The sequence below is a fragment of the Struthio camelus genome, chromosome 2, assembly GCF_040807025.1.
Source record: "Struthio camelus isolate bStrCam1 chromosome 2, bStrCam1.hap1, whole genome shotgun sequence".
In the NCBI taxonomy this organism is placed as follows: domain Eukaryota; kingdom Metazoa; phylum Chordata; class Aves; order Struthioniformes; family Struthionidae; genus Struthio; species Struthio camelus.
Genome location: NC_090943.1, coordinates 32732070 through 32758753, shown reverse-complemented (window position 1 = coordinate 32758753; position 26684 = coordinate 32732070). Strand labels below are relative to the sequence as shown.

Below are 26684 nucleotides of genomic sequence, written 5' to 3'. Positions count from 1 at the left end.
ATTAGCAAAACAAAAGGAACCTTAAAAGAAAATCATAGTTGCTGGAGTGCGATTTGCATGCCTCTGCTCTAATAAGGGGTATTACCTCCAGGGATTTGTGCAGATCACTTCTGAAGGAGGTTACTAAGGTTTATATTGCTGTTTTGTGCTCTGCTGAGATAGTTTTAAATATCACCCAAGGTTCTTTACAAGCCTTTCTGGCAGTGCAGAAACACTGGATTGGCCCCTTCAGCTGCCATAGTTACAGTCTTTTCCTCGTCCTTGGACTGTGGTCTAACCATGCAGGCCACCAGTGAAGCCAGGGTGTGGTTTTGATTACAGGATGGTGGACAAATGTGTTTCTGTATATACAGTGAAGTCAAGTAGTCAGGAGACTGAAATCTCCAAAAGGTAAATGGCTTCTGTGCAGAGAACAATAATAGGATTTTTCAGATTAAAAAAACATTTCTTTTAGAGCAACCTGCAAAGAGAATACTGAAGCTGTATGTCAGCCCTGATTTGAGTATTTATAGAGGCTTGTATGCCCCTTGACCCGTTTATTTTTCTATACCTATAATGCTTGCTCTACCCAAGCTTTATGGGTTCTTGACATGGCACGCTTTCTGTGACTTGGATATGCATATTCTTTAGGGCATTTTACTCTGATGGTTCCCTTCTGTGATAGAACATCATGTTGTACGACCTTTTAGCGAAGTTCAAAAATAGCTGACTCAGAATAGGCCGAAAGTCTCATCTCTTTCCTTTTCTAAAGAAGGGAGATATTTTTCTCCATTTATTTATTTACTTTGACTCTCCTGACTTCCAATTGTTTGAAGCAAACGTGTACTTCATATTTTTGTGAAATTCAAATCCTCCTAATATACAAGATGGTATGCCGCTCAGGGCCTAGTTTAGCTGGAGAAGACATTATTTCACAATGAGCGTGTTTAAAAAATGTTATTTAAACAAATAATGACCTACCTGTGTGAGTTTATATATAACTGTGTAACTCAAAGCATATTTCTTTGGAACGTGCATTGGTGGCATAAGATAGCATCACCATCTAGAACATACAGCACATACAGCTTCATACAAGGCATGAATATATGAACGATAAGTGTTCCTAACAAGTACCAACAGGAATCAAAACCACTTGTATAAACAAATGGCTTGATTCCATACAAAGCTTCCAGTACAACAAGTATTATTAACTTCCTTTGAGGCTTTGTGAGTGAGCCTGTTTCTTATTTTAACTTCAAGTTGCAATTTTCTGATTCACTCCTTGACAGTTCTTAATGATAATTTCTGCTTCTTTTTTTGGCTAATGAAAAAAGGAAAAGAGGGAAATGAATGCAGTGCCAGTCAGCCTAACTGTTTCATAATACATTTGAGTTTCTAAGTTTATTTTCTGCAGGTGTAGGTGGAATTGCAAAACCTAATGTTACAAGGCAGCACTCTTTCCACAGCAAAACAGAATACTTACAGCAGCATTAAAAATTAATTTTCAGTAAAACAATTAATTTTCAGTCTTCACTACTACATTCTCATAACTTCTATCCCTATAGCTCCCACAATATTTGTAATTAAGTGATGACAGTAAATATTTGTCAAACTAAATTCAGAGCAGTATTTTGATTGAAGTTAGTGGAGTTAAAATTGTTTCAGGAACATGTACTACATACGAGATGATATTCAAGAGTTACATTGCCTGTACAGTCAAAACCCTGCTTTCTTCATCACTCACCCAGTTCTCTTCAAGAGAATGTCTGCTTTTGCTTGCATCGACTAAAGTCAGCTGAGCCGCAAAGTGCGGGAAACCGAAGAATGATTCGTTCTTGACTTTTAGTACGACAGTGAGAAACTGCCAGAGGAAGGCACAGGCTTCTGTTTTGTTTTGTTTTTTTCTTTTCGATTATTTTTAAGGAGAGAAGAACTTATTTGGTCATGATACATGATAATAGGGGTAGTAAGCAATTCGTTTTTAAGAACATTTCATCTGCTGTGGATTAGTGCTGAAGTAATAGGTCCCCCCAGTGTGATATTCCACAAGAGAGGACAAGAGGACATTGTTATAACGTGTGCAGTTCATCAGAGCAGGCTAGGAAAACAGGACTTTTGTATTGCCCGTGCTACTGAACCTGTAGATGATTCCATTCAGACCTTTTAGTTCAGACTATATGTGTGTTTTACGGATGGGGCAGCACATGTAGGTCCTTGAGCTCTGCTGCGCTGATGTTGAGTTAATTTAAAGCTGAATTCTCACACTTCTCTGCCATTTGAAAAGCATTTTGGAGCAGTGAGTGGCTATGTGACTCATACGGGCTTTTTCTTCCACGCAGAAATGATCTAGGGAATAAATTAAGGCAGGATGGAAGTTCTTATGCATTGTGTCTCTTAGCAAAATGTGCACCCTGTCCTTTTTCTGGAGTGATTAAATCTCCTTCCCATTGAAGCTGGAATGCAATGCAAGCTTCTCAGGTAGACCTCCCATGGTGTCATCTCCAGGAGAAGAGACCCGGAGACTCTTATTCTAGAATGATTCCAGATGTTACCATAGATAGTACTGTTTGTTCAAAATGTGTGTGTATGTTAGGGTGGTCAGAATTGTTACTGTGTAGCAGTAAGAATAAAGTAAGACTAAATTAGAATGCCAACAATATGTCATTAATACTTCTGAAAGAACAGAGAACTCTAGCTAAGGCTTCTTCATGTTACTGTGGTGGGTAAAGTCTGTCTTTCTAGTTGGTTTGAAGTGTTGGAAGACCATATGCATTTCCTGCTTGCCTCTGCTGTTGCAGAGAAGCTGCTGAAGGTCAAGAGGATGGTGGGGAGGAAGGGTTTTAGAGCTGGTATTTATTGGGGGTTCTTTTTGTTTCTTCGCTTGTTGCTGTTTTCTGTTACTGCAGCACTGCAGTGGTCATAATCCTGACGGGAGGATTTTATTATCATAAATAAAATATTGGCTACTGATGAAGTGATAAAGCCATTCCCTCCTGCTAATCATGACCTGTGAAGATCTCAGGAAATAGAATGTACCTTAAATCCAGTAACTGCATCTTTAAATGACCTCTCTAACTTGTGTCCTAGATTTCGCCGCCAGCTCTCTGAACCTTGCAATTCTTTCCCACCTTTGCCTACAATGCCAAGGGAAGGACGTCCAATATATCAGCGCCAGATGTCTGAGCCAAACATCCCTTTCCCACCTCAAGGTTTTAAGCAGGAGTACCACGATCCAGTTTATGAACACAACGCTATGGTTGGCAGTGCAGCCAGCCAAAATTTCCCCCCTCCTCTGATGATTAAACAGGAACCTAGAGATTTTGCATATGATTCAGGTAGGTGAGACTCTCCTTTAGTTCTGCATGGTAAAGTAATAAATGAGTCCAAGCTTGTGCTGTTGATGTTTTGATTATATAAATTGAAACTTCCTCTTTTGAATTCTAAGTCCCCTGAATTCACTTATGTCCAATATATCTGCAAAGTAGTAAGACTGGTACATAGTGCAGAGTATCTTGTGCCACTATTGCCTTGTCTGCTTGCTCTGTAAAGGTTACTATTTTCCAGAAATCTCTATCTAGGTGGTGCATGGTTTAAAGAAGCCAGAGAAGAAACCCCAAAGGTGGAAAGTTGAGCTTTGCTCAAGGGGCGGAGGGGGATGTTTTGTACTATAGTGTCTTTGACCTCTAAATCTGTGTGCTCTGTTTTATGAGCTCTTTCATTTGTCTGCCAGAAATAGAGGACTCATTCTTCTCTTGCTTACACTATTTTTAAATCAGGAGTAACTCCACTGAAGTGGGGTTTATATGGCTATAAAACCAATGAGGGAGAAGAATCAGCCAAATTGGTGTCAGCTTCTCAGTTTGTGCACACTGATGTGTTTTGTGGATGTACATAATCTGTGATGCCAGGTTGCTGACGTAGAGAATAAGCTGTTGCTATTAATAATGTTTATTATGATAGTGCTTATAGGGGAACCAAAATGGAGCCTCATTGCAGTAGGGACTGTGCAAAACAAAAGAGGTGGTGGCAGAACCTGCTCTGAACAGCTTCTGGTCAAAATAGAAAAGATAAGTGACAGAAAAAATAAGAACAGAAGTTGAGGGAATAACATTGTAAGTGTCAGGTTACTTTGCCGTAATTTAAATATAGTGTTCATATTATTTTTGGGAAAAATATTTTAAGGAGAGTAATAGGTAAGCAAAAAAAGAGAGTTAAGTGATGAGGACTAAGGAGCTAAGGAGGAGAGGGAAGCTGGAAGGACAGGTGTGGAGAGAAGCTGAGGTTAGAGCAACATAGGGTGGGATGGATATGGTGGATGGGGTAAACAGTTTAACCTATGACAAATCTTACATCTTTGATAGTGAAGAATTTGTTTTTTGTTGTCTGCTCTATAGGCTAACTTAACCCTGTCTGTTAAGTGGGGCATTTTATGATATGTTTATTGTAATATGCTTTTAGAATTGACTTGTATGCTGGAACAGGGGAATTTGTAATATAGAGCTACCTTCTCCTTTCTTATTCTTGACAAGCAAAGGACCAGTCCTTAGAAGAATTTGAGGTAGATAAAAACAGGGAAGGGACTAAAGAGGAAATATTTCTCCAAGTTGAAGTATAAGACAAGATGAAGATGGGTTCAGATTACAATGATCAGATCTAGAACTAAACCTTTTCACTGATGAAGGTTCTGAGATATGTGGTTTTGGCAGTCATGTATCTTCAGTCTTACAGAGCAGCATCGGAGAGATTGCATAGTTAATGCCGCTATGGATAATAAATAGGGGACTGTAGTTTCAGGCACTGCCAGTCCCTTATAACCTTCACAAGCACCGTTATTCATCCTGCTAAATTAAAGGGTGAAAAAGGGCCCTTTTGTAAGCATGCCTCATATTTGACTAGGAAGTGGGATCTCCTTATTGCATACTATTACTTTAAATCTGGATTGGCTGCTAGCATTCATCTGTCTTTGCAATATTCTTTACTGCAAAAAAGCAAATTTTCTTCTGAAAGGAAGATGTGCAAACTTGTAGCCTATTCCGTAGTTCCTTTTTGTTGTGGTTGTTGTTGTTGTTGCCAGCAAGAACAACATTCCACTTTATAGTAATGACGTTCAAGCAAAGTTGTTGTTTCTTGTGTAGATGAATAATTAGTTTTTAAAAATGTAATAGCTGTGTAACCAGTGGTCATGAAAAATTAATCTGTTGGTATCAGGAAGTACTTTTATTGGCCTCAGAATCACTGCATTTAAGTTGACACATCTGTACGCTCCATAAATTGCAGTCAACAACTGTGGTCTGTTGATATTTTGTCTTGTTACCATCTGTTCTCTAGAAACCATCATTTTCCATCCTTGCTAAGAGTACATTAAATAACCCCTTAGGAAACATAATGTATTTGTCACTGAATCATTGATTTCATTTTTCACCTATGGATGTGCAGGGAAAGAGGAGTGCCAGAGTGAAAAGTCTTTTTTGCGTGGTATTTTATTATAGCTCAGATAAGAATATAGAAACATATTTAAAAAGTTCATTGTGATGCACCAAGATGTTCCTTTTGGGATGTTTTTGAAACAGCCTCGTAAAGTTCATTGCTTTTGTGCACTATACTTTTATACTTTGTGGGAAGCTGGTGAATGAAAAGCATTATTATGGAATGATTATAACTCTATTAAAACATGACATTAATTATGACATGGGAAATGGCAGATCAATTAGTTGTAATTGTAATTGCAGGTATGCAATTTCTACTGCAGAATGTTTGAGATAATGGAAAAAGAAAAATGTCAACAAAGTAGAAGCTCTTTCTTATCTGGCCACGCTTCTAGAAGTCACAGTACATCACATATGTTGAATAAGACCTTATTTTCTACAACAGGTTTTTTTTTTTTTTTATGGTTACCAGTCACAGGTGTATTTAGTACCTGATGTTATATCTATGAACTTCAAACACAAAGATGCAGCCAAGAACAGCAATAGAGACTTGACATTTTACATCCTTAATGAATGTAGTCCAGAAGGCTTCCTAAGACTTTCTCTCTCTCTCTCTCTCTCTCTCTCTTTTTTTTTTTTTTTTAACAAGGATAAATAATGGGCATTCTTTTACAGTTAGAACGTCTTGATTTCAATCCATGTATTTAGTTGTTTAAATAAAAAGGCCTGGCTTCAGACACTTCATCTATTCTGGCCTTCATTTTGAGGTAGCTTCTTTGCCTGCTTAATCCTCCTTACTTAATGCAATGTATTTGCAAATATTTTAAGTTATGACTGTAGCCATGCTTGCATAAATTAATATTAAAAAAAAATTAAAATAACATCTTAAAGTGCAGTTAAATCTCACATTTTATTTTGCCCTGTTGAAATAGTTCTTTTGTTTGGAAAGTTCTTTTGTGCCCAGTCTTGGACTGGGAGCTTTGAAAGAGAGAAGTAAAGGGGGAGTTGTTGCTTGCATATGCTTACTAGTGATTGCCGGAAAATTTTCTGTTGAAATCTAGGTAGATTCACTCCTTACCTAGCAGGTTAGAAGCATTAGCAAGGCTATTCTTGCAGTGGTATTTCAGGGTAGCTTCATAATTAATATACTTGAACGGACCTGAGGAAAACGGGGATTCTATCCCTGCCACTTCCAAAATTTTCTTCCAAGATACTAGTCACATCACTTCAATAATTCTGAATAGTCTGTCTTATTTTCTCGCTTGCTTATCAAAGCCTTCAATTCCTGAGGGCTTCCCCAGCAATAAATACCCTTTATCAACACATGAGAATGGATAGGGAATTGCCCCTCTACCGAAGAGTGATGAGTGGAGGCAGGCAGACACATCAGATACATACATGCCTAACTTGGGTACTCAGTTAGGACTGGATAATTTCTAAAGAGTATTATGTATGTTCAAAGCTCAGTTCCTAGTGACTTCATTTGTATTTCTAGACAAGGAAATACAGGGGCCTCAGACAGGAACATCCTAGTTAATGCACTGCAAAAAGAAGAAATACACAATATGAAAAATCTGATATAGGTAACTTGACTACTCTGGAGAACCGGCTTTGTTGGGGCCTGAAATTGATCATTCAGCTGTATTAATCTTGAGGTCATCTTTTTCCTTTCTTGAAGTGTTCTGCCTCATTAACTCTACAACTTCCAGCTTCTGTAACAAATGAAGCAGGGGGTCCACCTACAAATCTGTTTACTGCACAGCCCTCCCTTCCCCTAAACAGTTTTACTCTGCGCGCTCAAGAGGCAAGAGTCCTGAGGCAAAAAGGCTATATCAAAATTCATTTGCAACAAAGGACTTGAATCAAGGTTACCCAGGAAATTATAATTATGGCACTTCTTAACCTCCTGTGTTTCCCCTTATAGACGTAAGATGTTATCAGCTTTCTACTATCCATGCTATAAGTGTGCATTTACGTAATGACTGGGAAAAGAATAAAAAGTGAGAGTCCTTCCAAATACCTGATGTGATGTTTTTTGAAAAGCAAATCAATGCAGATTAACTTGGAGGATGATCCCCGCTAATACATTTTTCCCTAGAGATCAGCTGACACCCCATTAAATTTGGGAGTTTGTGTAACATTAGGGAATGTGCTGAATTAAAATGTCAAGAAAAAAATAAGATTTTTAAATATAACCCCAAGAAATACATTTATTTTTAGTCTAATTAAAAAAAAAAAAAGCAACAGTTGGATATTCTATTGTATGGATGTTTTTTCAGTGAAGTTAGTTTTGGTCTTAGGTAAAGTTTAGATATTTGGAGATATTAATAGGAAGAAAGAAAGGAAATCTTAACTGTCAGTCCGAGTCTGCGGAGGGTTGCTTTTTCCAGGAATATTCTCTAGTGCATTGACCAGTGTAGCATTTAAAATGACACAGCTTATGGTGTTTCTATTACCCTCTTTAATTATATTGGCTAATTTTTGCACAGGGCTTTGAAAATGTACAGCACTGCATGAGCGCTAGGTATTATTACTACCATTATTCCCTTGGGAGATTATTTCACAGACTAATAGACTTCACAGTTAAGAAACATTTCTTGATAGTAAGCCTAAATTTTTTCCTTTGATCAGTTTCATTCCCCGACTCGTAGCTACACCTCTCTGGCTCATCCTAAACAATTCCTTGGTATTAACGTACCACCTCTAAATCTCTGTAGACAGTTTGCATGTATACTCTTAGGCTGTCTGTGTGAGCAGTTGCTGAAATCTTGCTTCCTAAATCCTCTAGCTGCTTAATCTTTTCCTCAAATTGTCCCTTCTTTTTTGGCCTTGTCAGGTTGCAAATATTTGCAGTATTTTCAAAATAGTTTTATAAAATGTTCTATGAAATGGAACTGACCCCATCATTTTTAGGGATACGATGCTTTGGTACGTGCACCTCAAATTTCATCTCCGTATGGCCTTAACGAAGTTCTTTTACACAGCAGTACGGTTATTCTCAAAGAAAATCTGGTGGGGTAGAGGCAGGAGGCCGCAGGGAAGAGGAGATTGCTTGAGTTGAGTAGGTTAGGAAGTCACCCCTCCTCTTTTTTGGTGTTGCAGTTTTCCCCACTGTTATTTGTGTGGTCTGAAGTATCACCCCCTCTTGTTTCAGGAGCTTGTCATTGCTGTGTTGCTTCAGTAAGTGAGTGGGGATTTGGTTCTTTTTTTTTTTTTTTTGCTTTTTTTTTTCCTGAAGCTGCACCATGCTTTGCACTTGCTCCTAAAACCACTAGTTGCAAATCTGCTGTTGGATGGTAGGGCAGTAGAAAATAATGGTGTCTGAGATAGTGAACTCTGCAGGAAGCTTAGGAAACCTGGGCTTAGGAAAATTGCTGCAAAAGACAGAAATTTTAACTTTCTGCTTGCTTCCTATCTAGCTGATTTCCTTTATTTATTCACTAATTCTGTCTGAAAGAAATTTGGAGTTAGAATGGAATTAATTTTGTAATATTATCTTTATGAACAAAAGCAAGCCTGAGTACCATGTTAATATGCGCATGTAGGTAGGAGACCATACATCTATTTTTCCTTTCAGAGCAGACAATATGATCTAAAAAATTGTCCTGCAGTCCCTGTTTTTTTCAAAGCAATGGATAAATATCCTCTAAATCTACAGTTACAGTAAGTGGCACTGGCTAATGATTTGATTTGAGGATTGAGAGCGCAGTCTGGATTTACTCTTTGTGCATTAACGCAGGTCAAATGGACACAGGCTGCATTTTAAATCAGTAATGGAAGGCTGAAGCCTGCCTTAAACCAATCACATCAGCCTTACCCAAGACCGATTGATCCCGAGAGACCGAACCCTGTGAGCATAGCTTTTATATGAATGGACTCTGTGCAGCCTGAAGTTTCATTCATAAAATGGATGCTGAAGGGGAGGGGAAAAAAAAAAAACTGGAATGTCCATTTATGCGGAGCTGAAGGGTGTAGTGTTCCCTCAGCTGCTGCTTTTGCCAGTTGCCTTAAAGTAATGATTAATGCTCCTTGGCCCTGCCTGCCTGTAACCTGACACCATTTATGGCCTTGGTGTGTTTCTAATGTATAGTGAATGAGAAGGCTACATTCTCAAATCAGAAACATAAACAGGAACTGGTTGGTCTGAATTCCATTCAAATATGTCACTTCAGCCGTGCAGTGTTTGTCCAACTTCGATTTTACAGGCAGGGGATGGGGCGGGGGAGAAAAAGCAACACAGACATTTTTGCTGTAAGATTACCAACAAAAGGAGAGAGGGGGAGAGAAAAGATTCCCATGTTTCATTGAATTCAAAGAGAAACAATGTTTAAAATGCATTTTAAAGTTATTAAGGTTAGTAAAAGTAAATACACGATTTTAAAATACGCCAGAAAGATCAGTTCCATGTGGGATTTCAATTCAGGACTGAATGTATGAGCCTTTGTTTTCCTGCTCTGCTGTATAAAAAGTTACACATCGCCTAGACAGGCTGTTGACATCTGGTCTCAGAAAACGCATTAGATGTTGTCATAGATCTAAAAACCAAAGTTGTGGAAAGGAAGTTGTTTGCTTAAGGTTTTCTTTCTCTCTCTCTCTCTCTCTCTCTCTCTCTCTCTCTGTGTGTGTGTGTGTGTGTGTGTGTGTGTGTGTGTGTAATAATTTCACTTAGATGTGAGCTGCAGAGGCTAAACAAATCTAGTTTTCTCGGGTATATTTTGTTAAGTGAAATGTGAGAAATTAAACTTAAGTTAAATGGATAAAGATAACTAAAATAAAAGTAATGGAATTACTTTAAAATATTTTGATTCCTTTTTTTTTAGGAGAGGATGTATTTGTGTCTATTTATGCATATACTTGTACATGACATAAGGTTTTTCTAATTACCAGTATGAAGATTTGTGTCTGAGAAAATAAAGACCAAAACCTTCCTTGCTGAATGTTTTTAAACTACACAATGATTTGGGAAAAGAATGCTTAATTTTTAGATTGATTTTTAGAGAAGATAGTGGCTTTATGTTGACCTATGTAACTGCAATGCATCCACATTTTACATGCTGGCCTTGCGAATGAAAAACTAACGTTGAATTTCGTATTGTCAGGATTTTACCAGTTTTAGGACTCTGTTGTAGTTGCGTAGATTCTGTGGGGATAGAGCTTTTAAAGAGAGTTTAAACTTGGTCCACCAGTATTTCAGTTGTGAATATGTGCAAACAGCTCTTATATAGGAAGATTATGTCATTATTTTCAGTATTTCTACATGAATGTCTTGGTATGTAGAGATATCTGATTTTTAATCTCAATGTATTCTACAGGTTTACAAAATTACAGATATCATGATCAAAAGGAATCATTTGATATGTCTATCTGCAAAATACAGATTGTGTGCTTTCCTTAGTGGTGCCTGCTGCTGCCTTAGCTACTTGTAGTCATCTAATTTGAACAACTATCTTATCTAAAAGGTGCTGTTTTCCAGCGATTTCAGTATTGTTTTTCCAGTGTCGAGCTGGCCAGAGCTTCTTGGTGGGGTTAAACAGCTGCTTTCCACCATGAAGCTAAATGTGCTTCAGTGGTGGATGAAGCGATCCTTTGTAAACAGTTTGTCAGTGCTCTTGGAAGTTTGAGAACAGAGAAGTTCTTTGCAGCCTGATTGTAACGTTACTAAATTTGAGGCCGAAAGTATAATATGTTCCAACTCGAACATTTCATTATAAAAAAGCCACCTTTTGTCTCTATACGAAGTAAAAATCTCTCCTGCTGCTCCAGCCGTCTCTCCATGTAGCAGAGAAACGCTTGCATTGCACAAGAAAGTACTCTGCGAAGCCCTGCAAGGTACTGATGAGAGGACTGGCACGCGTGTGTTGCTACATGTCTTCAGTGCCTGGGAGCTAGACTGGTCGCAGCTACCTCAGGGGGTTTTGTCCTCCCCTCTGGGCCCTGGAGCACAAAGAAGAGAATCTGCACGTCACTTTCTTTCTAGGGGGAAAGAAGTGGCAGAGCACATTTCAGTCTATTCACATAGATATACCAGATTTTAATTTCTGAAATTAGAGCCAAAGCCCCTGCATTTAGTTTTGAGATGAAAAGGACAATTGAGAGGCTTAAAATACAGTATGGTCTGTATCCCTGGCCAGTGGAGTCCCTACAACATGGTAGGGAATCTGACCCTGTTGTTAATATGGCTTAATTGGTCGCAGAGTGTAAATCAGAGAACAAGGAGAGCAAGTAGTGACGTAGTTTGAGTTTTAGTGTCATCTCTTTATTTTATGCCTAAAGGGAAGGAAATAAGTTTTGTGTGCGGGTTGAAGGGATGGGTCACTCCGTGCGACTTGTGTGCAGGCTCAGCGCACGTGATGGTTGTCAGCGTACCATGCTGTGGACGTCAGCTGCCACACGGAGTTAAAAGCCAGGCGGATAGCTACAGTTTTCCCACCCATCCTCTTTCAGATCGTACATGTCTTAAGCCTTTCTCTCTCTCTCTCTCTCTCTCCCCCCTCTCTCTGTGTGTGCATGTGTGTAATACAATACCTCTGTATCACGTTATGCTCTGTCACATGCACATGGGCAGTGCCCTGGGCCTCCAAATCTTGCGATGGCCTTGATAAAGAGAACTAAAAAGTAATTCAGAGTTACACTGTAACTTAGCAACTTGCCTTTAGTTGGGAAGGCTCTGTAACTCGAGAATCGCAGGAACAGCCTGAAGGATAAATCCCGATTCAGGTTTCCAGTTCCTCCTCTGCTCTGCTTTATTTAGGGAAAGAAAGTCCTTTTGCATAGGGAAGCTTAATCTCTGCTGTGTACCTGGGCAGTGGCTCTGCAGCAGAAATTGGGTCTGTTTCTTTGCAGGGTGTGACTGTGGGTTGGTAACCTGTTCCTTATCTCTGAATCACACTCCGAGCAGAGGATATAAGGATTCCTTAATCACTTTGAGCTATAACCTAGTCCTTTAAATTCTAATATGATAACTTAATATGAAATACTTCCTTACCCAGGGTCTACTCAAATGTCTTATTGGACTAGTGAAAACTAGAACCTATGGCTGCTAAATTCAGCAGCAGATTTTTGTCTTGTCCTAAGGAAGTCTATTTGGGCTTTTTAGACTTTGATGTATTTTGATTAAGGCACAGCAAAGCATATTTCTAGTAGTTTCTCCTTGACATTCTCAGATGAGAAGGCATTTCTGCAGTGTCTAGATTATATACAATTAAAAAAAAAAAAACCCACCTACTAGAAAAAACAAGTTTCAGAACAACATGAGATAGATCCAGATTCTCTGGTTTGAGGTGACTGCGATGCTGCTGTTAGGAAGAGAAGCAATGAGGATGACCTCAAAGTATTCCGAATTAATAGCAGCACTTTTTGTGTCACCCTATTTTTTAGATCATTTTCTTTTTTTTTTTTTTTTTAACCTAGACTCTGCAATTCTTGAGGAGATGTTACTTCACAACGTGAAATACTTCATTAAGAGTCTGAAATGAGCGTGTTGTGTATCCTAAATCCAGGCACATTTTTTAGACACTGAAATTTTCTAAAAGGCAATAGCATCAGTCACCTCAAACACTTAAATCCTGCCCTAGAAGTATTTTATACCAACCTCATACTTATTTGTCTTCTTGAAACAATACTTTAAGGAGAAGAAAACATATAATTGCTCTGTAATTTCTGCACTAAAATGTTTTCTTTTGAAGTAGCTCCGCTTAGCTAGTAAAAATACTTCTGGGTCTTAGGCAAGCATTTAGTACAATTTAAAACTGCAATGCTAAATTTCATTGGTTGGACTTTTTATTAGATAAGGTAGAAATGAAAGCAGCAGGCAATTTAATTAGCAGTAATTTTTCTGGGCAAGTCATTACTTTGATGAACTTCAGAGCAATGTTTATGGCTCCTAATTAACCATGTTAGTCATTTGATTGAATAATCACTTTGGAAATGTTTCTACAATTTGATTAGAGTCTGACCCACTCTGATAGTCATAAATTAACTGATAGCACTTTAGGATAACAAGACTGTAGTTACTTTACGAGAAATAAACTCTTCCTTGCTATATTTTTCCGTCCTCTGTGGACTGTTTAAACACAAGCTAACCAAAAGATTAAGTAATGTCGGTACAAACAATGCTCGTCTCAAAAAGACTCCAGATGTTAATTCCAATTAACAGAAGCATAGGAGATAAACCCCCAAATTAGCTAAAACCAGAACTTTTTGGATATGTGCATAATTCTTTATTCTGTATACTATATTATATCGTTTCACAGGAGCGGAGTTCATGAGTCAAAAAATCTCGCTGCCAATACTAGTGAATTTTTACCTAAAATAGAAAATAGCATCTGTTTCAGTTCTCCAGCTTCCTCTTTTTTACGCAGATTTTTCCATTCTCTTTAAAATACAATCTACTTGGTAACGTAAGTGATTCTTTGCAGGTGAACCACTACTTGTAGCCTCAACTTCTAGTCTGCAAAACTGTACTTGACTGACGTGATCATGGGATCGCTGATTCCTGTGATTGCTCAGAACAGTTGTCACTGCGGTGTTTGAAATTCCAGAGGCCTGAGGAGGCAGGCACCGAGCGTTGCCTCGAGGGAAGGGGTAACGAAGAGCGCCGCGCCGCTGTGCAAGAGACGCCTTCCACTCTTGGAGGAAACCATTATTACCACCCTGTGTTTCGCTTGTTTTATGAAGTCAGAGTAAAACCTCATTTTCTTATCCTGCCAAATCTTTGATACTCATCACTAGTCAGTGAACAGTGAAATTTAGAATTACGTTCTGAAAGAGTTTGTTGGCAGTGTTGGAAAAATAATGTCTGCTCTTTTGACCTCTCTTTGTGTCTCTTACAGAGTTACAAGTTACTGGTAACAGCTTGCATAGTTTAGGGTAGGAGTTTATCACAAGTTCAAATAGGCTTTGTTAAGCAAGACTTTTGATATCCAAGAAGTGGGTTAAACATGGTCGAGAAGGGCAAACATTTATGGTGTACTTCTGTTTGTAAGTCCCTGTGCACAGGATGTGGCTACTTGGAGAAGGAGCAAGACACGGGAAAAGTATAAAGACGTTCAAAGAATACTATTTTCATCAGTTTATTTTTTCTCACTCTTCTTGCATACTTGAGATGGGGAATAGCAAATAAACATTTGTATTACTTTGAATGTGCAGACTAATTTTTTAGGGATTTTGCGGGGGGAGGGGGATTGGGTTTTGCTTAAAGGCGTGCAGGTGGAGGGTGGAATTGCTGCGTCTGAATTCCTTAACTAGTTTAAATGCTTAGCAATTGTGGACAATTTCTTTAACCTTTCACATCCTTAACAAGAATCCAAGAAGCAGTATCTTGCTCTAGACTAACCTTGACATTCCTTGTATTAATAATACCATAATTTGCAGAGTTTTTAAGTCTCTAGTGTGATTGGCAGGCTTTTCTGTGTTACTGTTTAAAAATGTTATGTCAAATTAGTTACCGAGATGGATACACAAGCACAGGGTTTAAAATATTAATACTGTCTCATGTGGATTTTGGTCTGTGAATGGTTTAAAATCATGGGAGTCAGCTTTTAGTAAGGGTGACTGCAATGAGTGTTCGAGTCCAAGTGCCTTTGTTAGATGGCTCCTTTATGATCACTTTATGGTTTTCTTTTTTGCCATGCTGAAATGGTAACTATGTGTTATACAGGTCCCCCCTCCTTGCTGTAACTTGCATCTTTTTTGCTACTCCTCTGTCTGCAGCCTGTCTCATTGATAACCTGCACACTTTTAATTCCAGACAGTCTTTTGACTAGTGTTGTCGTCTTCTCCTTTCAGAAGTGCCTAGCTGCCATTCCATTTACATGAGGCAAGAAGGCTTCCTGGCTCACCCAAACAGAACAGAAGTTAAGTTTTCTATTATGTATCGCTTTTGTACGAGAGAAACTGAAAAAATTAAAAAGCCTGGAGGGATTTGGGATTCACTGGTTTTAAGTCTGCTGCTGGGACAATTCCATCATCTTTCTTTCCCTTCCCAGCCCTGAGTTTCTGATGCACTGATCTCTCGTAGCTTCTTCTGGTGCCGTGCCACAGGTTGATTATGATAGAAGCAACTTTATTATGGATTTATTCATTCTGTTTTTCAAAGCCTCCAGCTGTTGAAGGGAAGAGACGCTTATAAATTTGTCCGTCTTACCTATTCTATTACAATGTTATTTTCCAGGCTATTGGTGTGACAGGCTCAGTTAAATGTTAAATAATCGATTTGATACTTTAAAAAAATTTTCAGTGAACGTTTTTGGCTTTTCCTGTGGCTCATTATGAGGTTCCCTCCCACCCCCCATAATGTTCAGAACCTCAGAACATTATGAGATTCTGATTCTTCTTAGGCCCCAATTGCACGGTCATTTAATAGCAAAAGTCTTATTTACTTCAGTAGCACTTTAAATATATTCCGAGTAAGAGTGCCAACAGAACGAGTTAAAAATGACCACTGAAAGGTAGGTTCTGCCTTATATTAAAGCAGGAGACTGGATCTTTTTAGTCTGTATACAGTCTTTGTTATGCATTTGTTTGTTTGTTTTTCCTCCAAGGAGCTAATTTTGCAAACCTGAGGAAAATTGTATATGAAATTGATGGGAATTCAGACAGACGTATGAATAAAAGCCCTTTAATAGGACTTCATTCAATAATCAAAAGACACAACTGGAAAGATAACAAAGTTGGCTAAAAGCCCACCTACTTCTGGAGTGGAGTAAAGGCAGAAAATAGAAATAGAAGGTAATACGTAACAAGGAGGGCGAGACAGGAAATGGAAGTATATAACAGTCTCCGTATATGAAATTATATCAAGTATAGAAGCTTGATAAGGGAGCTGAAAGACATCAGGGAAAAATCCACAAGCTGTAGGGCTAAGGTAACAAATCTGAGCTTTATTCACAGCATAGATAGGGGAAAAATAATCTTAGCAATGTTATACAGCCATAAATGCTTGGAGGTGGTAAAATTGTTATGAATGACGTAGAAAAAGAAGTGATGTTCAATAAATATTTGTGTTCTGTATTTGGAAATCAGTCAACATGATGTCATGGAATAAAGGTCATGTCAAACAAATCTGATTTCATTCTTTGTTAAGATTAAGTTTGATTAATAAAGATACTTGTCTCCCTATAATATAGTTAGACTTTTTATGGCATTTGTCTTACCACTGCATTACATTCTGATTAAGAAGTTAGCACTATGCAATATCAATAAAGTACACATTAAATACATTAAGGCCTGGCTAACTGACAAATCTAAAAGTGGCTGCCACTGGGCAATCATTGAATGGATTGTTGCTATTACAGTTCTGTAGGAATTGATATCAGGACTGTTGCTATTCACCATTTTCAGTAATGATATGGAAGTAAGTTAATTGATAACTTTATGGCATAAAGATAGGCAGAGTGGTAAATAACGGGCAGGACAGGGCAGTTGCACAAAGCAATTTGAATTGTTTGGTAATCTGGGCACATTAAACAAAATGTGGTTTTAATATGCTGCATGTAGACCAGGCCAATGGAATTAGAAAAGAATATATTGGAAAAAATGACTGTGAGAAGGGGCTACTGCTCCTAGGCTTCACAATGGGGAAGAATACCCCAACTAAACATTGCAGCCATATGGCAAAAAGAGCTTTGGTAATATTTACATAATTAAATTGAGAGTCATGGGAAGGCGGGAGGAGACAGGGAATGACGTGCCCTGCGCTATGCCTGTGCAAAGTAGCAGTAGCGAGACTGATACTGCCATGCAGTGCAGCTCTGGTTAAGCGGCACATTAAAATAATGGATAAAAGCCGAAGCCACACTAATTCGTAAAGGAAATGAGACAAACGTTTTGGAGCAAAACATGGAGAAAAATTGACAGTGTTTCATTTTCACAGGTGGAAATTAGCTATCTTTTGGGAATGCACACTTTAATTAAACACCCAGGATTTGAGCTCAAAATGTTGTAATTGGGTGGTATGTAAAGGATTTGGGATATTAATTGGATTCCTGTATGACTTAGTGTTCCCACTGGCATTAAATCTATGATCTCTTCTTTATTCATACATCTTTTAAATAAACACCTCTCTCTTTGACTTACAGGTTGTATGTACGAAAAGGGACCTAGACAGTTTTATGATGACACTTGTGTTGTTCCAGAGAAGTTTGACGGTATGTATAATACTTCTCTGCTTTTTTTCTTGTGTGGGGAGTTGAAAAATGAAGAGATGAGGGACTTCTCTCTGTTGCTGATCAAAAAAGGTTGGTAACATGCCAATTTAGGATTCCTTAACACACCATTTGCAGTGCGCCCAACCAAGGCTGACCTTTGTCTCTTGAAACCAAAGTCTCCTTTTCAATCAGATGTCATTCTGCTTTTGCCAGTGAAAGATCCTGCATCCAGAGTTGTGACAGAGGAACTCAGTTCTTGTAATGTTGAGAATTAATAGGAGGATTTCCGTTGCACTGATGATCACATATAGCTTGTTAGAGATTTAATGAAAGCTGTCTTTATAATTAAGAAAACAGAGGAGAAGGCAGCAATTTGGGTTTTACAGAGGACTAAGCCTCTTATCTCATTGTCTGTGAAGAGATGAATTGTAGACAGTAAGTGTGCAGGGCTTTTTTGTGTATGTATAAGTGTATTTGTGCTACATTAAATGTTGTACTAGTGGTTTATTTTTCAGTGGGGCTGATAACAAATCAATGACCTTTTCACAGCACTACCCATTATAACAAACATGTTTTAAGAGGGATTCTGGGGTCAAGTAAAACTAATGTCCCAAATTATCCTCAGTTACACTGATGTAAAAACAGTTTCCTGGTGTAATTCAGTTGATTTCAGATTTATTTCATTATAACCAAAGTAGATGGACGCAGTATTCTGTGCCAGTGACTCTGTTAGTCTGCAACTTTGGGAAGTCATTTGGAGACTGACTGTTTGCTATAGTAGCTTGTTTGCATTAGTGTATGTATGTCCAGCTTTGTTTATTTTAGCAGGAGAGATTAGATATCCTCCTGATGAATTTGTGAACTGCTCTCTGACCGTAGCTAAAAATACAGCTGCAGATCTCTTTTCCATATTGTTTTATTTTATTTTTCCCTGAGAATCACTTGTATGGACTACAGTACTACAGTGTCTGGCACCATTTGTTGTGTTTACTGAAGAATGGGAGACACTAAAATGAAATGAACTGAGAGCATTACACATTCTTCAGACTGAGGTATCACATGCATTTCAAAGTTGGTGAGGAATAGCAAAAAATAAATAGAGGATTTTAAATAATATCATACCTGACTCTGAAGACTGTTAAATTTAGCATTGCATTGTCACAGGATTGACATATTCAGTTAAAGGGTACTTTACTGAAAGTCTGCTTTATACCCTGACATACATACATACAAATATATATATTTGTATGTATGTGTGTACACACGTGTATCGTGTCAGTTCAGCATCCCTCCAATGCGCACACACCCCAAAAAATCATTTGTGTACCTGATCTGTTTTCAGTATCACTGGCAAATTCCTGTTTACATTTGTGCAACAGGATCAGGCCCTGTACTACATGAAGTTAAAACTCTTCAGGAGTAATACTGGTCTCCGTTGTTCTTGAAAATTCTTTTTTTTTTCCCCTTGTACAAGGAAGGGAATGAAAATAGAAAAGAAATACAAGTATATATAATAATAATCTTTGATAGTATCTGTGCGCTTGCAAAGCAAACAGTATGCTTTTAGCAGCTATGACTGTCTATTGGGACAACACCTTGTACTTCAAAAGATTGATGTAGTGATACAAATGTGTGTGTTTATACGATGAATTCTGATGAAAGATGATAGACATGTCATTATATTTTGGCCAGTAACACAAAAGTGGGATAAGCCTAGGACTAGACTTGATGTTTCAGAACTAGATTCTCAACTGCTTCAGTTGAAATCAAAGATTGACACAGGCTAGAATATGATCCTCTCTAATACGGCACTTGCTATTTGTACGTTGCTCAGCTATCATTAAAAGAATAATTCTATCCTTGAAAAACAAGGCGTTTCAGGCCTGGAACTTGAACCTCAGAGAAACAAAAAAGCCTTGTGTTGATTTATTTGTTTTCCACAGCTATTGACTCAATTTTCTTTCCTGATTACAAAAGGAAATGCTCCATTTTTAATATTATTATTCTTACTTTCGCTACGCGGAGCCATTCCGTAATGGCCATCAGAGTATCCTAATGCTGTGGTTGAATGTAACGTCCTCGCTTTCAGCATTAGACAGGTCATGCTGCTTGTTGGCAAGGGCTGCTGTTCTGGTGGTTGAAGAGAGAAGTTTTACCGGTGTACCAAGGATTGCTTCAGCGTCAGACCTTTTAGCTATTGCTGTTTCCATGAGTTTTTCACTATGAGTATGATTTAAAAAGAACTGAGACAGAGTATGGATGAAACAGGACAGTTTTTCAGTGGCAGTTTGTGCAGCAGTTAGCAGAGTGTTATTGTTGTTTTTTAATAGCTTCCTCTGGATTTGAAATTTTAGAAAAATTACCTTACTGTTCTTTGGGGGAAATGCTAATCTAATATGTAGATATGAGTAAATGTAATGTATGCTTATATGCAAGTCCAATATGCCACAGAGGAACTTGCATATCTGCAGGATTTGCATACCTATACATAAAGCACATGCTGTTTAAGTCCAAGTCAAATACTTTGTCAAATTTTCCTTAGAAGAATTTGCATGCAAAAGAAGTCTCACTCAGTAAGGTTTTGCAGCTTTATGAAGCATACATTACATTTCCAAAACTGGGGCTTGTGCAAAGAATTGTATACAAACGCGGTTCTTCAGACATCAGAGTTGCTTACAAAAATAGTTTGTGCTCTTTCAGATAGAGGATATTGCCAAATGGTTTGCAAGAGAGATTTACATGTATCAGGAGTAGATGGGAATAGGCTTAGGGAGACTGCCATAAAGTGTGACTGAATTTAGGTATTTCTTAGTTTAGGAATACGTTACTGTAAAAATGTATACAATTAATAGCAGAAAGGGAACATGGCATTTACAGACCAGCTGGGAAGTAAGAATTCTTTCCATCCATTTCTTAACTCTAGTGATCACTTTAGCAGTTTATCTGACAAATTGAGTGTGAATGCACATTATCATTATTCTGTATGTGTGTGTGTGCGTGTAGGTGACGTCAAACAGGAGCCAGGAATGTACCGTGAGGGTCCCACGTATCAACGGCGAGGCTCGCTTCAACTGTGGCAGTTCTTGGTAGCTCTTCTCGATGACCCGTCAAACTCTCACTTCATCGCCTGGACTGGCCGAGGCATGGAATTCAAGCTGATCGAGCCAGAAGAGGTGGGTTGGGCAGGCAGCATATCCCTGCATCCACCGAGGGGTCCAGCAACTTAAACAGTTCTCCTTTGGAGTTAGCCACTATTTTCCTTCAATATTTTGCTTCAGTAGTACTTTAGGAAGGTGATGGAAAGGACTGATAAGGGAAGTGCTGTTTCCGTTGCGATAGAGATACGTTAAGCATGGTTTTGATTTCCTAATTGCACAAAGTAATAATAGTAATAGTAAAAAGTGCCGAAGGTCCAAATACTCAGCATTACTCTTGGGGCTCAGATTTTCACAACGGCCTCACACAGTAAATGAAGAGTTATTTTGTTTCGTGCTCTTGTGAAAATTTGTCCCTGAATAGTCTTTTAGCGTCAAATATTCTTCAGTGTGATGATGTGGCAACTTTGAACTTCTTAGCTCTACAGTGAAAGACCCAGAGTATGGTACAAACTGAAAAGGAGTTTAAGAAAAGCAGGCTGGCAAATCCCATCAAAATTAAATGAAACAACTCTTTTTGTCTTCCTGCCTATCTATATCATTAGGTTGCTTAGTGCATGCTTAGATCCTAGTATTGCAAACACTCATGCACACACGCAGCTCTCTTGAACCATGAAGGACTTGTGGGTAGAGAAAGTTACTTGTATTCATAAATATTTGTTGAACCATACCGTAGTTCACTTGTGTGATAAACAGGAATAAATTGAACATTTTATTAAGTAAACTTTTTTGGCCTAGATAACATTTAAACCATACTTAATCTGTCATAGGCCCTAAGCTGGAATGGAAACTGTTAGAAAATCTGGTTTGCCTGCATTTTATTTTAATACTAATGTGGATGTTTTGATTAGCGTTGGCAAAAAGTGGTATGCTTTTACTTCATGATTTTGCACCTTGGAAGGGGTTGGGTAACAGACGAGACCACAGCTAATTTTCTGTCAGGATCCACTCCCAGTTACAGCTCAGCAGGTTGATTCAGGGGGTGCAAGGCTGCTTCTGCGTTCCACCAGCTATTTCTGCTGTTTGCCTTCCATCTATTGGCATAATGTAAGAAAGCTTTCAGATTGCTTAACGTTACATCAGCTGCCAACAGCCCTAAGGGGATGCTAGAGTAACTAGGGATGGGAGACAATACTGATGTCCCTTTTTGTCTTGACGTGGTCTTGCTTAGGGGCAGGTTGCCGTAGGGACCAGGGGGCTGGCTCTGGTCTGTCAGAGAGTCCCCATATTAGTGATATTCACAGTGGCACATTCTGGCATCATACATCTGAGAATTTGACCACAGTCTTGGTCCATTTGATAACGAAACTTTTCTGGCAAGTCTTTAAGCCTTAGCAGGCTTTAGGTTGTGCTGAGGCAGTAACAAGTTTCAGGGGACGTGGTTGTCTTAGTGGTGTGGCTTGGCCCAGAGCAGAGTGAAATCTTTGGAAAGACTTTTCTTTGATTATTTTGAGGCGAATACAATATATATGTTTCTTTCCCTGCCTAGTTTTATCTTGTCTTTAAGGTGTGTCCAAAGGTTTTCAAGATGTAAAGAGTTTTATTAAAGTATGGTTCCCAGCAGATGGTGCAAAAACTTTATATAGATTTTATTAGGTAAAAAAGATTTTTAATTTGATTTTATAGATTTTATTATAGATTTTATAGATTTTATTAGGTAAAAATAGCAGAACAAAGGCCTAAGATTTTCTCTATTTCATAATTCCCTGAAAAACAGAATACTGTGATTTAAGCTAACCAGGTCACCTACTTGTCTGGTTGTGCAGTAGTTGTGCTGTGTTTTTGAGCAGCCCCGCATCTAGAGGCAGACAGCTCAACACTTGCTCTCTCCCCTGTGCTGTTAGTGAGTACAAAGGAGTCTAAGTTATTTTCACACGAATGTCATGCATCTGAAAGAAGCTGTCAATTAAAATAAGAATAGCCTATGGAAAGTCACACACTCCTGTTGGTTGCTAAGTGTAAGCTGAAGGGAAGCCAAAGAGCTTGTTGGTTCAGCTGTGGCAGGTCAGGCTGTTCCTGATGCGACCTTTCTATGCCATCCCTTTCTGGAGGCTCATGTCCCTGTAGAAAGGGTGACAACAGACACTAACACGTATCAGCTTCTCGGGCATCATAGCTCAGTCAGAAAGTACACTTGTATTAATACAGGCCACTGTGAACTCTGGAGGCTAAAATTTGGGCATAAGGTCTGCTTTTGCTGCCCTGTTACCGGGCCAGTAGCCTTCAGCAGGAAGGTAGGGTGGCGAGTAGAGACCTGAATCCCTTCAGCAGTCCTAATGAGACCTCCTAGGTGGTCTGCAGTTGAGGGATTAGGAAGACTCACATACTTAGTCTAACCATCTCTGGACGTTCTTGCCTATTTAGGAATGTCAAAATGTTATGCAGTGTAGCATATTCTCATTCACTATTCTGTTGTAGTTAACTCTGCTGTGTATTTATTATGTAAACCTGGTATGTCGGTGATTTGGGGACTCTGATTAACGCAGAAAAAAAGATGGACCCTAGTCAGCAAAGAGAGAGGTAGGTATGTGTTACAACAATGACTAGGCGAATCAAGGTTACGTAGCGAGGGCAAATCTACAGCTGGAGTAAGCTGACGTGCTTTGGAGGTGTGCTTCAATGCAGCTACAACATAGCTGAAGTTAGCAGAGCTATGATAATTTATGTATGCCTGAAAAGCTGCACCGCAGAGAGGGAATAATACTTTGAAAAGAAATTTTAAAAATTGTTCTGCAGATGGGGATAAAAATCACAGCTTTTGCTGTTGTTATTTAGGCCTTTTCAATTCCAAAGGCGGCCTGTCATCTGTGACTTGCCTCAAAAGACTCCAGACACCTATATGGAAATTTCTTAGAGCAGTGTACAGAGAAACAGTTTGGCTGCTTTCCCCTTTTTCCAGGGCTGTATGCATATGCACCTTACAAACCCTTTTTTTAAAATGTACTTTGAAGAGTTCACCAACTTGTTGCCCGCCTCCCCCTCCCACCCTGCCCCGACAGTGACATGATAATCGTTTCTACAGCAGGTAATTGTAGTGTCACCAGCCACGGATTATAATTTAGGGTGGGGAATAAGCAGTTAAGCTCTTTACACAAAAAGTCTGTTTCTCAAGAATACCTCTGGCAGTAAAACAGGAAGTATAAAGACAAGTAGAAATCATAAGTCAGAGCAGAAGGCATGTTGTCCTCCATGGAACGGCTTTACAAGTTGCTTGTGACTCCTTTTTTATTATTTTTTGTGTAAGGGAAATTATACAACTGCAGCCATGCACTTTCTCTCCTGTTCTTTGTACTGCCGTATCGTTTCTGCAGGTGATTGTCTTGCCTCCTCAGATAATTAGTTTTCTTTGCTAAAGTAGTATTTAGGACTGGGAGTTGACTTTTGACTCATATCTTCTAATAATCTCAGCATTACTGTCATTCCAAGTTCAGTCTGTATTAGTTCATGAACTAAGCGTGTGTGTGTGTGTATGTATATACACGTCTGTGTTTAATATAATTTAGTATTCTAACAGCAAGGACAAAGCAAGAAAACTAGTAGAGTTATCTACAGTATCAAAGTAAAGACAAGTTTTCATCTTTCATGAAACTTTTCTAATGAAACTTAATTTTTTTTTTGTTTGTCTGTCAGCTCTTTATATGGTTTCATTTTCTGTACAATTTTCTTCAACACTTCCCCCCCCCACCCCCCAAACCTTTCCACCTCATTTGCAAGTGAGTAAGTCCACTCCAAGTTTAATGGCTGATTGTGTGTCCAATTGAGAGTCATGGTAGCACATGGGAAATTCAGGTCATGGCAATTTTTTCTCTTTTATTTATGCCTTCCACTGCAGGGTTCTCCCTCCTACCCCCAAATAAAATATCTGGTGATAAGATCTGCTTGTTAAATGCATTTAACAAATCGATGCTAATCCATTTTTGTGGCAGGTGGCACGTCGCTGGGGGATTCAGAAAAATAGGCCAGCTATGAACTATGATAAACTTAGCCGATCACTTCGCTATTATTATGAAAAGGGAATCATGCAAAAGGTGAGCAGCTAATTCCATATTAAATTTCACTGGCATGTTACATGTTGATCCATAAGTCATATTACAGGGAGTACCTGTAATGGCGTTTCTTAGGTAGTTTTTTCGTCTGCTTAGGCAAACGCTAAGCTCTGTGTTTCACCTGCCAGGTCCAGTATATGCATGAAGCTGGGTTTTTTTCTATGTAAAAAAAAATCTGTGGTTTTTAGATAGTTCACATAGTGCACAGCATGACTACGGGGCAACAGGTAACATTCAAAAATATCCAAAAGAGCTTCCTGGCACCTGGGAAAGGCAAATAGTAGAGTTCACTATGAATAGTGTTTCGCAGTTCTAAATTAGCTGCCCAGCACTGGGATACTTTGGTAACCCCAGGATAGGGGAGAAAAATGGTACGTATTAAAATACCAAATACTTTAATATCTTGCCAATAGTGTTGCAATAATACCATTTTAAACAGAATTTAATATTTTATATGCTGAATTATGACAAATATTTAACAATAATTTATGTATAACAGTCTGGTCTTGCTGACAGTATTCAGCCTGTTCCTTTCCTGGGGCTTGCTGATTTACATCTATATTTTTAAATATTGCTATGTAGTGCTATGTAGATTGTCTGAGGAATCAATAGGAGGGACTTGTTTGCTGCATCTACTAGATCAGTTGATGTGATCAGAGATCATAATGAATGAACACCTTGCGTTATATTACTTGCTCCATATCTTTTCACGTTAGTTTTGTGATCTGTAATGACTAACATGTTTAAACGTGCCATTTGCCAAGTGTGTGAATGGAACAGTGCCATCAGCTCAAGTTACTGGGTAACTTCTTTAGTACGTTTTGTGAAGTCTCGGTTCAGAGTTGCCTCTTACGGAGGTGGGGATCTGTGTAGCACTTTCCCCTTTCACTCTCTGGCTGTGAACCTGGCAAACAATTTGGGCTAATACTGCCTTATAGCACTTTTAATACCCCAGTGCCTCATCCATTTTTGTGTCACATAATTCTATATTTGGCCTCTGTAAAGTGGACTGGAGACTGGGTCCAGTTGGGGAGAGGCAGAAACACTTGATTTTGCTGTGTAATATTTCAGGTAGATTAATTCCTTGTCCCAGGTTATAGCGTGGCTGCACAGATGGTTATGTCAGCCCGACTCAAAAGGCAGCTCAGAGGCAAGCACAGGTGGCAGAGAGTGAAATGACATAAAAAGGTGGGGACAGGAATACTATAAAGCTGATAATGTTGCCCAACCTGCACATCCATTTAATATGGACAGTTTACAGGTTCTTCTAACAGCTAGTTTGCTACCTGTTTAGCTTTTTTTTTTTTTTTTTAATCTACGAGAGTATATTTAACACACACTTTAAAAGCTAGTTTGAACACTTGCTTACTTTGGCACAGCCATGTTTGAGGTTTAGCCTGGGATCATCCTATCTGACTAACTAGTGTATGTTAAAATCTAATGGGAGTTCTAGATTCGTGGCAGGTTTTTTTTTTTTTTTTTTACTGTAAGATTTATATGCACATATTTCCCCCTTAAAACGATTTTTGTTTTAAGTTAAGCAATGCTAATAGGCTATGTGAATGTCCAGTTTTGAATGCAGACTCTAGTCTGTCAAACTTAGTGACATTACTTTGGTAGGAAAAACAAAACAAAACAAAAATAAAAAAAAAACCAAGACTGTACTGCAGATATAGCCTCCTACCAAAACTTTATAGAATGCATCAGCTGAAAAAGGAGATGTTTCAGAGTATTTTACACCCATAAGAACGGAGTTAAGTTTGCAATGTTTTGCTGCCTTCATTACCCCACTCTTAATGCCGTGCCAGCTGGAGGCAGAAGAAGCAGACAGTATGATCTTTATTTTAAAATAATTTAAATTTATTATAAGCATGGAACGTGTTTCATATTTTTTAACATGATTCTTTAAATAGGGTGCTTGAGAAGACACCA

General features: G+C 38.6%; 1 protein-coding gene across 5 annotated transcripts in view; it reads left to right on the top strand.

Moving 5' to 3' along the window:
• The window catches only part of ETV1 (ETS variant transcription factor 1), a 67054-nt gene that overhangs the window by 36862 nt on the left and 3508 nt on the right, over positions 1 to 26684 (top strand). For all 5 annotated transcript variants that reach the window (XM_009680824.2, XM_009680826.2, XM_009680825.2 and 2 more), the window contains 5 exons: positions 3067 to 3314; positions 15192 to 15260; positions 17483 to 17551; positions 20555 to 20724; positions 24633 to 24734. In XM_009680824.2, the coding sequence (XP_009679119.1) occupies positions 3067 to 3314; positions 15192 to 15260; positions 17483 to 17551; positions 20555 to 20724; positions 24633 to 24734 (658 nt within the window). The remainder of the gene's footprint in view (positions 1 to 3066; positions 3315 to 15191; positions 15261 to 17482; positions 17552 to 20554; positions 20725 to 24632; positions 24735 to 26684) is intronic.